This window comes from Leucoraja erinacea, chromosome 4 (genome assembly GCF_028641065.1).
Source record: "Leucoraja erinacea ecotype New England chromosome 4, Leri_hhj_1, whole genome shotgun sequence".
NCBI lineage: Eukaryota > Metazoa > Chordata > Chondrichthyes > Rajiformes > Rajidae > Leucoraja > Leucoraja erinaceus.
The window spans coordinates 36,110,469-36,124,423 of NC_073380.1; the positions used below are offsets into that span (position 1 = coordinate 36,110,469).

General features: G+C 44.7%; 1 protein-coding gene across 1 annotated transcript in view; it reads right to left on the reverse strand.

Annotated features, from left to right (window-relative positions):
* sdcbp (syndecan binding protein (syntenin)) overlaps positions 1–6,916 on the reverse strand; it is a 26,280-nt gene extending 19,364 nt beyond the window's left edge. Inside the window, exons 1-2 of the mRNA XM_055634023.1 lie at positions 6,799–6,916; positions 1,762–1,832 (exon numbers count right to left, since the gene is read on the reverse strand). Of these exons, the coding sequence (XP_055489998.1) occupies positions 1,762–1,812 (51 nt within the window). The 5' untranslated portion in view covers positions 1,813–1,832; positions 6,799–6,916. The remainder of the gene's footprint in view (positions 1–1,761; positions 1,833–6,798) is intronic.
* Between the last annotated feature and the right edge of the window lie 7,039 nt (positions 6,917–13,955).

Below are 13,955 nucleotides of genomic sequence, written 5' to 3' on the forward strand. Positions count from 1 at the left end.
GCAGGTACAGCAAGCAGTGAAGAGAGCGAATGACATGTTTGGCCTTCATAACAAGAGTTGAGTATAGGAGCAAAGAGGTCCTTCTGCAGTTGTACAGGGCCCTGTACAGGGTACAAAATGGTGCGGCTGGGCTTGTATACTCTGGAATTTAGAAGGAAGAGAGGGGATCTTATTGAAACATAAGATTATTAAGGGTTTGGACACGTTAGAGGTAGGAAATATGTTCCCGATGCTGGGGAGTACAGAACCAGGGACCACAGTTTAAGAATAAGGGGTAAGCCGTTTAGAACGGAGATGAGGAAACACTTTTTCACAGAGAGTTGTGAGACTGTGGAATTCTCTGCCTCAGAGGTCGGTTCTCTGGAAAGTTTCAAGAGAGAGCTAGATAGGGCTCTTGAAGATAGCAGAATCAGGCGATACGGGGAGAAGGCAGGAACGGGGTACTGATTGTGGATGATCAGCAATTATCACATTGAATGGCGGTGCTGGCTTGAAGGGCCGTATGGCCTACTCCTGCACCTATTATCTATCAGCTGTGGAGGTCTTCCTTGGCTTACCAGTCCCTTTGCGATTGGTAAGCTCACCAGTGCTCTCTTTTTTCTTCATGATGTTTCAAACAGTTGATTTTGGTAAGCCTAAGGTTTGGCTGATGTCTCTAACAGTTTTATTCTTGTTTCTCAGTCTCATAATGGCTTATTTGACTTTCATTGGCACAACTTTGGTCCTCATGTTGATAAACAGCAATAAAAGTTTCCAAAAGTGATGGAAAGACTGGAGGAAAGACTATGTGCTGTGAAGTTTCTTATACCTGCATTAAGGTGGCATTTAAACACATCTGGGCAATTACAAACACCTGTGAAGCCATGTGTCCCAAATATTATGGTGCCCTGAAATGGGGGGGGGGGGGGGGGGGGGGGGGGGGGGGGGGGGGGTATGTATAAATACAGCTGTAATTTCTACAGTGAAACCAAAATGTATAAAAACACCCTTTAATAAAATCTGACAATGTGCACTTTAACCACATGTGTTTTTTTTTTCTATTACAAAGCTCATATTGTGGAGTACAGAAGTAAATAAATAAATAAATAATAGGTCTTTGCCCCAAACATTATGGAGGGCACTGTATTTCTGACCACACTACTGCAAGCCTATCTAGGTATTGTGAAGAAAAGATAATCAAGTTAAGATCTAACAAAAAGCAACTGGGTTGCCCAGATTGTACAATGTGTCATTGATTACCAGCAACATAAAAATCCACAGACAATGTTATGTTTTCATGTGATCATTTAAACCTCAATAATTTGTAGATGTATTAAATATATTAAAATCCTTAGAAAAAAGACTTTCTGACAACCAATTAATGCAGCAGTAAGTACATTTCTAGATGACTTGAAAAAATTACAGAAACATTTGAAGCAAAAATAAATTAAAATGACTATTCACATTAGGCCAAAAGGAGAAACACTGAATGATACAACACAGAAAATTGTCATTTTGAGACCAGAGATCAAGTTTGGCAGAAGTCAAAAAGACTGAAGAATTGAATTATATATTAAGTTAAACTATATTGGTGTCACAGGAACCTATGCTTCTTAAAAAAAAATAAAAACAAGCACTTCCACAAACTCTCTATTTTGTCCACTACCTCTTTGCTTCATCATGGAGAACTATGCAGTCAATTGCATTGTTACCTCCTGACAGTGTTGTGCACAGCAATAGATTCATAACTCGCAAATACAGAGTACTACTTTCAGCATTTACCTGGATCACCTTGTCTACTTTAAGGTCTTCTAGGGATGGATACAAAGACATGTTTGGTCAAATGTAAAAGCCTGAAGGAGAAAGAAAAATCTATAGTCAGCATACAATTTTGTGATATAAAATATTTTACAATCTCTCCTTTACAAAGTAAATATACATACACAAATTCATCCTTTGAAATAATGCAAAAATGGCTTCCTGTCCTTTTCAATAAATAAACAATATTTTCTGATTCATAAGAATATTACAAAAAATATTGCTTAAGCTTTGTGCTCCTGTAAATTTAATGTGGAAATTAAAAAGGCCAGGGATTCAGACATTACATACTTTTGTAAAATAGAAAATATTAATTTAACCACATGGATGAAATACCATTTCAATAACCACCTTCTACCATTGTACAAATGCAAGGATTTACCATGACAACCACCATGCAGAGTACAGAAATTATTATACTGTAGAACTATGACACTGGAAGTAGAGTACACACAAATTACATCACAATACCTAAAGACAATTTGAAATGCACTAACATCAGTAATAGTCCTTGAAAGGCAATGATATAATAAACATATCAAGGAAGAATGCGGTCAAATGTATAATATAGGTTCTATGCTTCCAACAACACACACATATAGCCAGGAATAACACTGTGGCAAGAAATAGGCATGCAATTTGTACATGTAGCCAAAAACATGTAAAAAAAAGTCCAAATGCACATTATATTAATCGGTGCACAACCGAATCAGACATTTAGGGCACTAGATCTATCACTCGTAATTACACTAATTTGGAAATGTATGTTGGGTACTGGATGTGCAATGTAGTCCTATGAATAACATGTACTGAGACATATTAGGATTTCTTAAAAGTCAAAAAGATCTGCAATACAGAAAATTTTGAAATACAGACCAGAATTAATGGAACAAGTTGGAGGCCACAGAGAATAATAATGAGTAGGGCAAAGTGATGAATAGGTTCACTGCATTTCTGCTGCATAATGTTGGAGGTATAATAGCTTATGAACAACGCTGCCAAGGTAGCTGGCAACATTTGAGTCTTTGGACCAATGGCACTAATAGGGTTTCAAAGCAACAATGGCAATATTGTAGGGGTAGCTGAGTTCACCTTGGCGATGAATTGAAAATAGATTTTAAGCAGAGATGAAAGGAGTTTAACATGATGACTAGTTAGATTGATCAAACAGGATGTTTTTGGGCTCCAATGTTAAAAATGGGTAACATTTGACACATCCAATGTGTAATATTTCACAAGCCAATTTATTATACAAAGGCAATCATAGGTATCAAGTAACAATGGGAGAGAAACAATTATGATTAGAATCTATGGAAAAGATAACTTTGTAAATATAGATAATGCTACTGAGCAAACCTAAAGGGTTTGTTCAATGCCAAACAAAAGAAATACACAAGAAATGTTAGGACATAGGACTTAGATATTGAATAGAGGTAGCGGGCTACCAAATTTGAATCATAAAAACCAGAAGAAATGACAAATATGGGACAACCCTAGGACATGAAGGAATTTGAGTCTTTGGGTCAATGGAACTGATGCAGAATTTACAGTGACACCTCATTTAGCGTTCAGAATACAATCCCAAGAATTTGAGCACCACTGTGCAAGTAATGGAGTGCTAACCCCTGCCCTCTGCTGGCAGTCCTGCGATAATTAAATTGTAATCTCATCACTCCTTAGCTCAGAGTAGATTGAACATCAGACTGAATGCTGATGTTGGGCAGGCTGCGGCAGGTGATGTGGCTATTCAGCACTGAGATGCAGAGGGACAGAACTTCATCCAAGCCATCACAACAAGTATGGGGAAACAAGGAACTGCAGATGTTGTTTTTACAAAAAAGAGTGCTGAAGTAACTCAGTGGGTTAAGCAGCATCTCTGGAAGACATGGATGGGTGATGCTTCAGATTAGGACCCTTCTACTTCAAGTATGGGCACTGACAGGAACTGGCAATGGATGCTCCAGTGTGTTGAAAGAACAGCCACAATTCTACAATCCTGTTGCATGTGATGGAAACTGCTGTCGCTGCCACTATTTGGCTGCACAGCTCTCCGCCAGCCAAATATTTCTCCACGATATAAGCTCACGGACCAACAGTGCAAAGCATCTCAGCAGGCAGGGTTTGGCACCTAGTTTCCCAGCACAGCAGGGTGCAAGCAAGCAGATATCTTCAGCAGAGAAATGTCCAGATTCTAAGACTGAGAGCCAAAACTAATAGATCAGCATTGTTAGAGATTACCCTAAGTAAGGTGATAGTGTAAATGTAAGAATATGAATTTTAAATAAGAACAATTAATATTAATTGACTTTCAATAATTTCAAATTAATGAATGAGCGGAACATGGCAGGGAACAAATACAGACAGTGATCATTCTCGCAGCAGATGCACTAGGATATAATTCTGCTCCATATTTAAATAAAACTTCAAGACTTTACTCTTAATTGTCCATAAATATTGCCACAAGTATCCTAAGGAACACTGTATGTTAAGAACATTATATTCAAAGGTGACAGTCATTCCACATAGAACTCTGGCACTTTCTTAAGAATGTTCAGGACCCCCATAGAAATATACAAAGTCATACAAGCCCTGAACCTCCGACTGATCACGTTTGACAGGATCACCATGTTCCACAGAGGGCGAACTTGCAGTTGCCAGCAAGCTGCCAGCTAAACCCACAACACTCTGGTGCAGAAACAACAACCATATTTACATGAGGAGCAACAGCAGCAAGGAAAACAAGTACTAGGTAATTCATATTGCATTAATTTAATTCTAGCCAATATTGTAGTTTCTCTATTTAATTGCAAGCTCTTTTTAAAAATATTTCTCAATGTTTGGCATTCAATCTCTTTGATAATCCATTCAGACTAAGGCTTACTGATTGTCAAAATACTTCAGTGGGAATCAGAAAGCCCCTGCTCAGATCCCCATTGATCAACTTGGCTTTTCTTGGGGAGGATTACACCGGGTCAAATTTAAGATTAGAGCAGTTTAGGTGGACAAATAACAGATCAAAATGGGAAAGGTGCAAGCCATATTACTTCAGATCGAACGATACCCTTAGCCCATTAAGTGCATTACATACACACAACGCATTATCATTGCTTGTCAAATGCAAGGACTGCCAAGAAAAAAAAATGAAATTGGGAGCTTACCATTCAGCTGTGCAATCATAGAAACATAGAAAATAGGTGCATGAGTAGGCCATTCAATATGATCATCGCTGATCATCCAACTCAGTATCCTGTACCTGCTTCTCTCTCCATACCCCCAATCCCTTTAGCCACAAGGGCCACATCTAACTCCCTCTTAAATATAGACAATGAACTACAACTACATTCTGTGGCAGAGAATTCCAGAGATTCACCACTCTCTGTGAAAAAATGTTTTTCTCTGTAAAAAATCAAACTCAAGTAGATTTTTCTTTTGGGTGGTGGCAGAAGGCGGAATATAGATATTTATAGAAACATGTTTACAGGTGACATCACTTCTAGAAAAAAATTGCCAAGTCGGTCATACAGCACGAAAACAGGCCCTCCAACCTAACTTGCCCATGCCGACCAAAGTCATCACAAAGTCTGTTATTTACACTTAAGATTGAAAATTATCCAAAGATCACAAAGTGATTTGGCAAAAATGGAAAACGGTAACTCGAGACATTTGACATTAAATATCTTCATAATTCTTCCAATTTCCGGACAAACTACGATCATTATGGAGCAACTATTTTCAAAACTTCTCTTTCCCCCTCCGAGTTCAAACAATCTCAATGTTTTGAATAATATGCATTTAAATCTGTTTTAGCTTCAAGGCAACGCGACCCATCGATCAGATTAAAATAAGATGCGATGCTTTTTCCTGACTTGTAGTCTCATCAAATATTAAGGCAATTAAAAAACCAGCTACAACTCAGCGTACATGGAAACTCAAGCTAGTTGTCCATTACTATTCATCCCGTCGCCTCGAAACCTACAATACTTCAGTGAAAGGCAGTAAAATCTCACAAAATAGTACAACCACCTTACAGTTAGTCACGATCCGCTCCCGAAGTTATTTGCCTTTGTTTTAAGCAAACGCGACGGGCCCATATAACTAAACATAAACAAAGTAATGAAGTAATGAAGTGGATCAGACAATATTTGTGGAAGGAAATGGACATGACTTTCGGAACGTGACCCATCTTCAGACTGATGAGGAAGGAACTGCAGCGAAGATTGACACAAAATGTTGGAGTAACTCAACGGGTCAGGCAGCAGCTCTGGATAGAAGGAATGGGTGACGTTTCGGGTCGAGACCCCTTTTCAGCTTGTCAGTCTTCCCCCACGAATGCCGCCTGACCCGCTGATTACCTCAAGCAAGTTTGTTTTCTGCCCGAGATTCCAGCAACTGCAGTCTCGTGTGCTGCTCGACTCTTTAACTCGTTCAGAGATGCTCTAATCGTTTCCCCTCGTTCTCCAACCTCCTTCCGTGACCTTTCTGAAGAGATGTAGCAACCCCGGCGTGGTCTTCCCCTATGCCCAGATGCCGTCTGACCGGCTTGCAGAGATATTTGCTGTCCCGCTGAGTTACGCCAGCATTTTTGTGTCCATCTGCAGATTGTGTGTTTTTTTTTTTTTCCGGGACCTTTAGCTTTCGTTTCAGGTTTGCAGCAGCTACTGCAGCAGCGGCGGCCGCCCCTTCGCCGGGTGACGTCGGCGCCGCAGCTCGAGGGGGGTCCGGGCCCCCGTCACGAGCCCGGCGCGCGCCCCCCGATAACGCCGCCGGGGGGGGGGGGGGGGGGGGGGGGCTCGGGGTCGGGCCCAGTCAACAACCCCTCAACCCCCCCCCCCCCCCCCCCCCCCCCCGTTCGCACAACCCCGCCCCAGTCTCGTCTCGTCCCGTCCGTCTGCCACGACCACCCGCGATTTCTTTCACCCCACTACGCAACAAAAGAACGAATAAACGGGGCTGATGATAAAACTAACATGAGGATAAAAGCGGGGTAGACGGCCGATTCACCTGAGTTGGAATACGGGAACCAGACGACGCCGAGACACAGCCTTCCCTCTCCTCGGTGGGTCTGGCTGTTGCACCGTGACGTGATGCGGCTCGAGACGCCGGAAGGAAGCGCGTCACGGAAACAGGCGGCAGCCCCGGCAACGCCCGGTGGGGAGGCCGGTTGCCAGGGGCAACCGCTGGAGGACAGACACTCAAGGCCGGAGATGTCGAGCAAAAGGTACTGCAGATGCTGGTTTAAACCGAAGACCAATGTATCTCCTGGGATAAATAAAGTTCTATCGTATCGTAAACAAACAGCATCTCTGGAGACAAGGAATGGGGGACGATTCAGTTCGAGACCCTTCTGCACCAGTCTGAAGTTTTTTTCTCTCATTTTTAATATTCTTTAGAGTGTAGTATGTTTACATATTCTGTTGTGTTGCTGCAACTAAGAATGTTATTGTTCTATCTGGGACAAGTGACAATAAAACACTATTGACTCTCTCTGGACCCGAAACGTTACCTATTCCTTTTTCTCCAGAAATTGAGAAAAGTCCCGCTGAGTTACTCCAGCATCTTCGGTGTAAACCAGCATCTGCAGTTCCTGTGTAGGATGGAACTGCGGATGCTGTTATAAACCAAAGATAGACACTGCCTGGCCCGCTGCATTTTGTGTCTATTTGCAGCTCCTCCCTACATAAGGCGGCACATTGCAACGCTTGGGCTGTTGAACAAGGGGAGTGAGGGTGAGTGAATCCTCGAATGGGCGCTCTGTCAATGAATGAGCTCAACCATTGAACAGGGCAACTGTTCAATCAATCCAGCAACCGCGCCAGCAATCTTAATAATCCCCTGATAGACATAAAATGTAAAATGTAACTCAGCGGGTCAGACAGCATCTCTGAAAAAGGGTCTCGATCCGAAACGTCATCCATTCCTTCTCTCCAGAGATGCTGCCTGTCCCGCTGAGTTACTCCAGTTTTTGTGTCTATCTCTGGAGAACATGATGGATTGGTGACATTTCGGGTCGATACATCCTTTTCTCCAGAGATGCTGTCTGCCCCGCTGAGTTACTCCAGCATTTTGATTCTATTTTACGATACGATAGAACTTTATTTATCCCATGAGAGAAATTGGTCTTCGGTTTAAACCAGCATCTGCAGTACCTTGCTCAACATTCTCCCGTTCTGCCTTTGCCTTGTGCAAATATTTGTGCAATCAAGGTCCGAGTATCGGTTTTAGTTAGTGTCAGGCGCTTATGAGTAATACGCCCAGCTCTCGTCCACGTAAAAAATGATCATCTGATCGTGGCCACATTGTGGTAGTTGCTGTGTGTACAGACAGTCACTTGTCTTCAAAAGTGCTTGATGATCCTAAAGTTGGGCATTTGCTCCGCTTTATGAATTACAACATGTGATCATCTGCTCTCACGTCACTATACAAGTATTTCAGTTTCAGAAATGATCGGCCTGTGTGAAAGTAAACAGGCAGGACAGAGTATACCTTCTTTCTCTGTGTAAGATATTTTACCCAAGCGTACACGAGGAGATTCAAGGGTAGACAAAAATGATGGATAAACGATGGAGCGAAGGAAATAGGCAGTTTCGGTCGAGATCCTTCTTCAGACTGATGTGAGGGTGGGGGGGCGGGAAGAAGATAGGAAGGGGCGGAGACTGGGCTGAGGGAGAGCTGGGAAGGGGTGGAGAAAGCAGGGGCTACCTGAAATTGGAGAAGTCAATGTTCATATCGCTGGGGTGTAAACTGCCCAAGCAAAATATGAGGTGCTGCTCCTCCAATTTACTCTGTCTACGCCGCATCTGCACCCAGGATGAGGTGTTCCAAACCAGGGCATCGGAGATGTCCTCATTCTTCAGGGAACGGGGGTTCCCCTCTTCTACTATAGATGAGGCTCTCACCAGGGTCCCTTCTATACCCCGTAACTCTGCTCTCACTCCCCATCCCCCCACTCGTAACAAGGGCAGAGTCCCCCTTGTCCTCATCTTCCACCCTACCAGCTGTCACATAAAACAAATAATCCTCTGACATTTTCGCCACCTCCAATGGGATCCCATTACTGGCCACATCTTCCCATCTCCTCCCCTGTCTGCTCCCTCCGTAACTCTCTGGTCAATTTGTCCCTTCCCGCCCAAACCACCCCCTCCCCTGGCACTTTCCCTTGCAACCGCAGGAAATACTACACTTGTCGTTTTTCCTCCCCCTTGATTCCGTTCAAGGACCCAAGCAATCTTTCCAGGTGCAGCAGAGGTTCACCTGCACCTCCTCCAACCTCATCTATTGCATTCTCTACTCTAGGTGTCAGCTGCTCTACATCGGTGAGACCAAGCGTAGGCTTGGCGATCGCTTTGCCCAACACCTCCGCTCAGTTCACAATAACCAACCTGATCGCCTGGTGGCTCAGCACTTCAAGTCCCCCTCCCATTCCAAATCCGACCTTTCTGTCCTGGGCTTCCTCCATGGCCAGAGTGAGGCCCACCGTAAATTGGAGGAGCAGCACCTCATATTTCGCTTGGGCAGTTTACACCCCAGCAATATGAACATTAACCTCCAATTTCAGGTAGTCCCTGCTTTCTCCTCCCCTTCCCAGCTCTCCCTCAGCCCACTGTCTCTGCCCTTTCCTTTCTTCTTCCCGCGCCCCCCACTCTCACGTCAGTCTGAAGAAGGGTCTCGACCTGAAACGTTGCCTATTTCCTTCACTCCATAGATGATGCCTCTCCGGCTTAGTTTCTCCAGCATATTTGTCTACCTTCAATTTTCCAGCATCTGCAGTTCCTTCTTAAAGAGATTCAAGGGTGTGCTCAAAGTCTCGAGGAAGCTCCGGGCAGTATCCCAGGAGCACATAGAGACCCTGTATTAGTGGAAAAGAGAGTACTACACCTCATCCACCCGTCCACTACATTAACCAGCCACCTGCGCTGTCTGTAGGCTGTGGGCCGAGGAGCTTTTTCGTTCAAGTTCGTGACCCAACTCACGGAACTACCTGAATTTTTAACATATTGTGTAAAAACATTAAAAAATCATACCTGAAACTCGTCAAGACCAAAACCTGCAAATGTTTTTAAAAATATGAGAAAAGGCTAGAATTTTTCAAGTAGTAATTGTGGTTGGACGCAAATTGACCAGTCCCGCACTTTGTTTTATGGTCGCTAGGCAGCGAGGACCCTGGGATCATGGCTGCCTCCTCATTACATCAAAACAATAACAAGGTTTCCAAAGAATGAAGGTAATGCTAACCTTGCTGATAATTTTGTTTTTCAATTGATTTATCTTTATGAAGTTATGATGTGAACTGTTGAATAAAAATGATAAATAACAAATGTAGAGCTAGGGTTAGGGTCAGTCAGTCAGTCAGTCAGCTATTCAGTCAATCAGTTGGTCAGTCGGTCAGTCAGTTGGGCTTGTTGGTAGGACGATGGATGCTGTGGAGGATTGGTCGGGCTGTCGGGCCGCCGGTGGTTGGTGAGTGTGGTCGGTCGGGCCCAGGCCGCCGGTGGGCGGTGAGAGTGGTCGGACAGCCAGTGGGTGCTGCGAGTGGTCGGACGGACGGTGGGTGCTGCGAGGGCTCCCCATGGTGTAATATGGGCAATGGACACTAGATGGCGCTAACTTTTTCGATCTCATTTTCTAATTAGTTTAATTAATTAATGTGCAACTTTTGACACTGACGAGTTACGACTTCCTTCTCAATTATATTTTATCTAAATCTGTGTAAACTTTCATGTAGTTGCAAGACATGGGTCACGAAAGTTAAATTCTGGACACATATTTTATGCCCGCAGCCTCCTGTGAAAAAGTGCAATGTTTCCACATTTGTCACCCAATGCCGTCGTCTTCGTAATACATACCAACACAGGTGTTCTGCGAGGACAAAAGATGATGGTAATAAGTACGGAATTTTTAAAATTGTTATCCGTGTGAATCTGTACGTGTAATTAAAAAGTAGATTTCATTTGATCGGAATTTTAACCTGGTTCAACAGCAGTAACTGCTGGAAAGTTCAGTTTTTACTACAGAATCTAAGATGAATCCTATTGTAAATACTAAATTGTATTTGATCGTCTGGAATAGTTACACGTAAGATCATCGGGTCAAAGGGCGCGATGCATGGAGCAGTTCAATCCATGTGGAGGACATGGCAGCCTCTGGCATGCACTGTTAACACACAAAACGCGTACTTTCTTACCTGTTAAAAACCGCCAAAATTGTCAATTTTTGCTGTGTAAATTGGAGGGTGACTGAGCGCTCTGAACCAAATGCTCTGGTCAGGGACAGATTTAGATGAAGAGAGGCCCTAGGCTATTCCACTTGTGAGGCCCCTCCCAATCCCCCATCTACACGACGAGAGGAGGTTGGAAGAGTCCACCAAATTGACACCAACGTGCAGCCGAGCGTGGCCAGCGAGATAAGGGCTGGAAAGCTGTGCTTTTTATTTATTGCCAGTGCTCGTGTCGAGTTGTCGGCTTAAAACACTATTATTCTGAAATGGAGGGCAAGGAAAATTACTGAAGTGTTGTTCAGAGACTACAGTGCGTTGTGACAGCAAATGTAAGAAAGGCCTATGACAGTGTCAAAAATATTATACACCAGGCCCGTTCGAAGCTTTTCAAAAAGGGGGGTGGCATGGCAGGACTACAAAAATTTTATGTGAAATACGTGCACGCAGTGCATATCACAAGCACAAAGCTCAAAGACCCTTGCGGCCGGGGTCGGGCCCTGGAAGCTCTGGGGTTTTAGATGCTCTCTGGTGCATTCTGAGCCTTATTTGGGAGCATTTCTGCATCAAATTTATGACCAATATTCCAGAAATAATTTTGGTTGAGTCAAGAGCAATGAGTGGTTGGAATGTGATGATTGGGCTCATTGGTGTATACATTTTTTAAAATCAAGAATTGAAGCTGTCCTTGTTTTAATAATCAAGTTGTACTGTAAAATGTTATGTAAAATGTTATAAAGGAGCATGCAAACACTGCCAATAAAATACTGTAAGTTTTTGAAGTAACAAAACCTTTTTTTAGAAAATGTTTTGTGTGTTGATTTGATTGCCTGTTACTGTTCGACTGTGTTAGTGTGTGCACATTAAATATATGATGCAAAATTAAAGTCGCAAACTATGGAATACATATTTTTCAGTGTTATCAAGGAAAAGAAAGCAGTTCCAATTGTTATATTATTCATATGGAGGAGAACATATAATTGCTCTAAAACCTACCTTACCTTTGCAATCTCACTAAAGATAATCCCCCTTTCCCCCTCCCTCCACCTCTCTCTCCCTCCCCATCTCTCTCTCCCCTCCCCCTCTCTCTCTCTCCCTCTCCCCCCCTCTGCCTCAACCCCCCCCTTTCCCCCTCTCATATCCCCCCCCTGTCCCTCCCTCCCCCCTCTCTCCCTCCCACGCAGAGAGGCTCCGACTCCGCGCCGCACCGCACCGCAGTCCCCCCCCCCCCCCCTGGCCTGGAGAAACGGGGCACTACCGCAACGCAATATTCCACTACTTACCTGAAGTAGACACGAGGCATCGAGGTGATTGTGTGGAGGGACAAATGCAGAGCTGAACCCGCCTGGGCCCCCTGCGCACGCGCGGAGAGACAGCGTCATTTTGCATCGCTACTGCGTCACTGGCTTCCCTCAACTACGCAGGCGCGGATGGTCATAATTTTTTCCCCCAAAACTTCCAGCGGGCCAGAACCAGAATTTGGGATAATTTCCGTCAAAGTGGAAACACTGATAGCGCTCCAATTTTTTTCTCTCTGGATTTTTTTTACTCTGGGAAAAAGCACCTTGGCCGGAGACCCCCTAGATTTTGAGGCCCTAGGCTTCAGCCTATGAAGCCTATTGGTAAATCCGGCCCTGCCAAGGCCCCCCTAGATCTCGAGGCCTTAAGTTTCAGCTTGTGAAGCTTAAACGTAAATCCGGCCCTGGCTCTGGTATCTTTGCTCTGAACCCCAGCACCAAGGAGTAAGTGGACGAAGGAGTGCATCCCTTGGGACAGCCCCCACTCTCTCCCGGGGTCAGCGCTGTCCGGCCACGGCCGCCCTCTGTCCCGTCTCCCCCTGTGCGGTCGCACTGTCACGGGCTGTGGGTCGGCAGTGCCCACAGACGGGGCTGGGTGGAGCGGGGCAGTGGCTCCGGGCAGGGGACACACTGGGACGAAAACCCGGCAACGTCAGCTGCAGCAGAGTTGGGGACAGTTTCGTCCCTCCGGCCACCCAGAGTCACTGACCGCGCTGTACCGGCATCCCCCCCCCCCCCCCGGCACCCTCACCCCGACCTCGACTCCCCCCCCCCCCCCCCCCCCCCCACCGGCACCCTCACCCTGACTCCCCCCCCCCCCACCAACCGGCACCCTCACCCCGACCCCCCCCCCCCCCCGACCATTTACTGCAGGCTTTTGCTGCTGTTCATCATGATCTTCCTCCCGGCTGCAGAGTGATGCAGCATGGCAATATGCTTGTGTAGAAATGCAATTTACACTTGGACAATTTATATATGTAAATTCCAATAGAATCTCCTCAAATTTGCTACATAATCTCCCAAGACATCACACTTTAAAAAATGCTTCAGTCCCATACAGAATCGAGCCATGAAGCTACTATATTTACTGAAAGATTTATTTGCCAACTCTACTGACCCCATTCAGTGTTGCTGTGCTTGTGTTTTTATTTCGCTGGAAAATTCCAGAGGCACTTATTTAAAGTCCTACTCTCCATTAATATCTTCCTTAATGGTTGTTTAAATTATTAACACACCTTTCTAAAGGAGCCTGACATATTTGGATAAACTGCTGAATCTAGCAGGCTAGTAGTAACTGCACTTCTCATTCACCCTGCCACATCAATCCCAACCTCCCCACAACCCCCAACTCACCAAGATAATATGTCTCAGAGTATTTTTTCAGGGTTGTCACAGGGGAGGGCTTGTTCCCGAACACAATACTCCATTGCTCCAGGCTCCAGGGACAGGGAGAGGGCAGAGACAGTAAGAGGGGAGCTTGCTGCCTTTTGGAGCTGGGGTTTCTGGGGGGGAACGTCAGCTCGCAGCGCAGACGCAGCATGCAGAGCCATTGTGACGTCATCAGCCACAGTCGCTTGGTTTTTACCTTCAAAGACATTTCAGATTCTTGAACATTTTTATTAATAACTGAAGAAATAATGCACAAATTT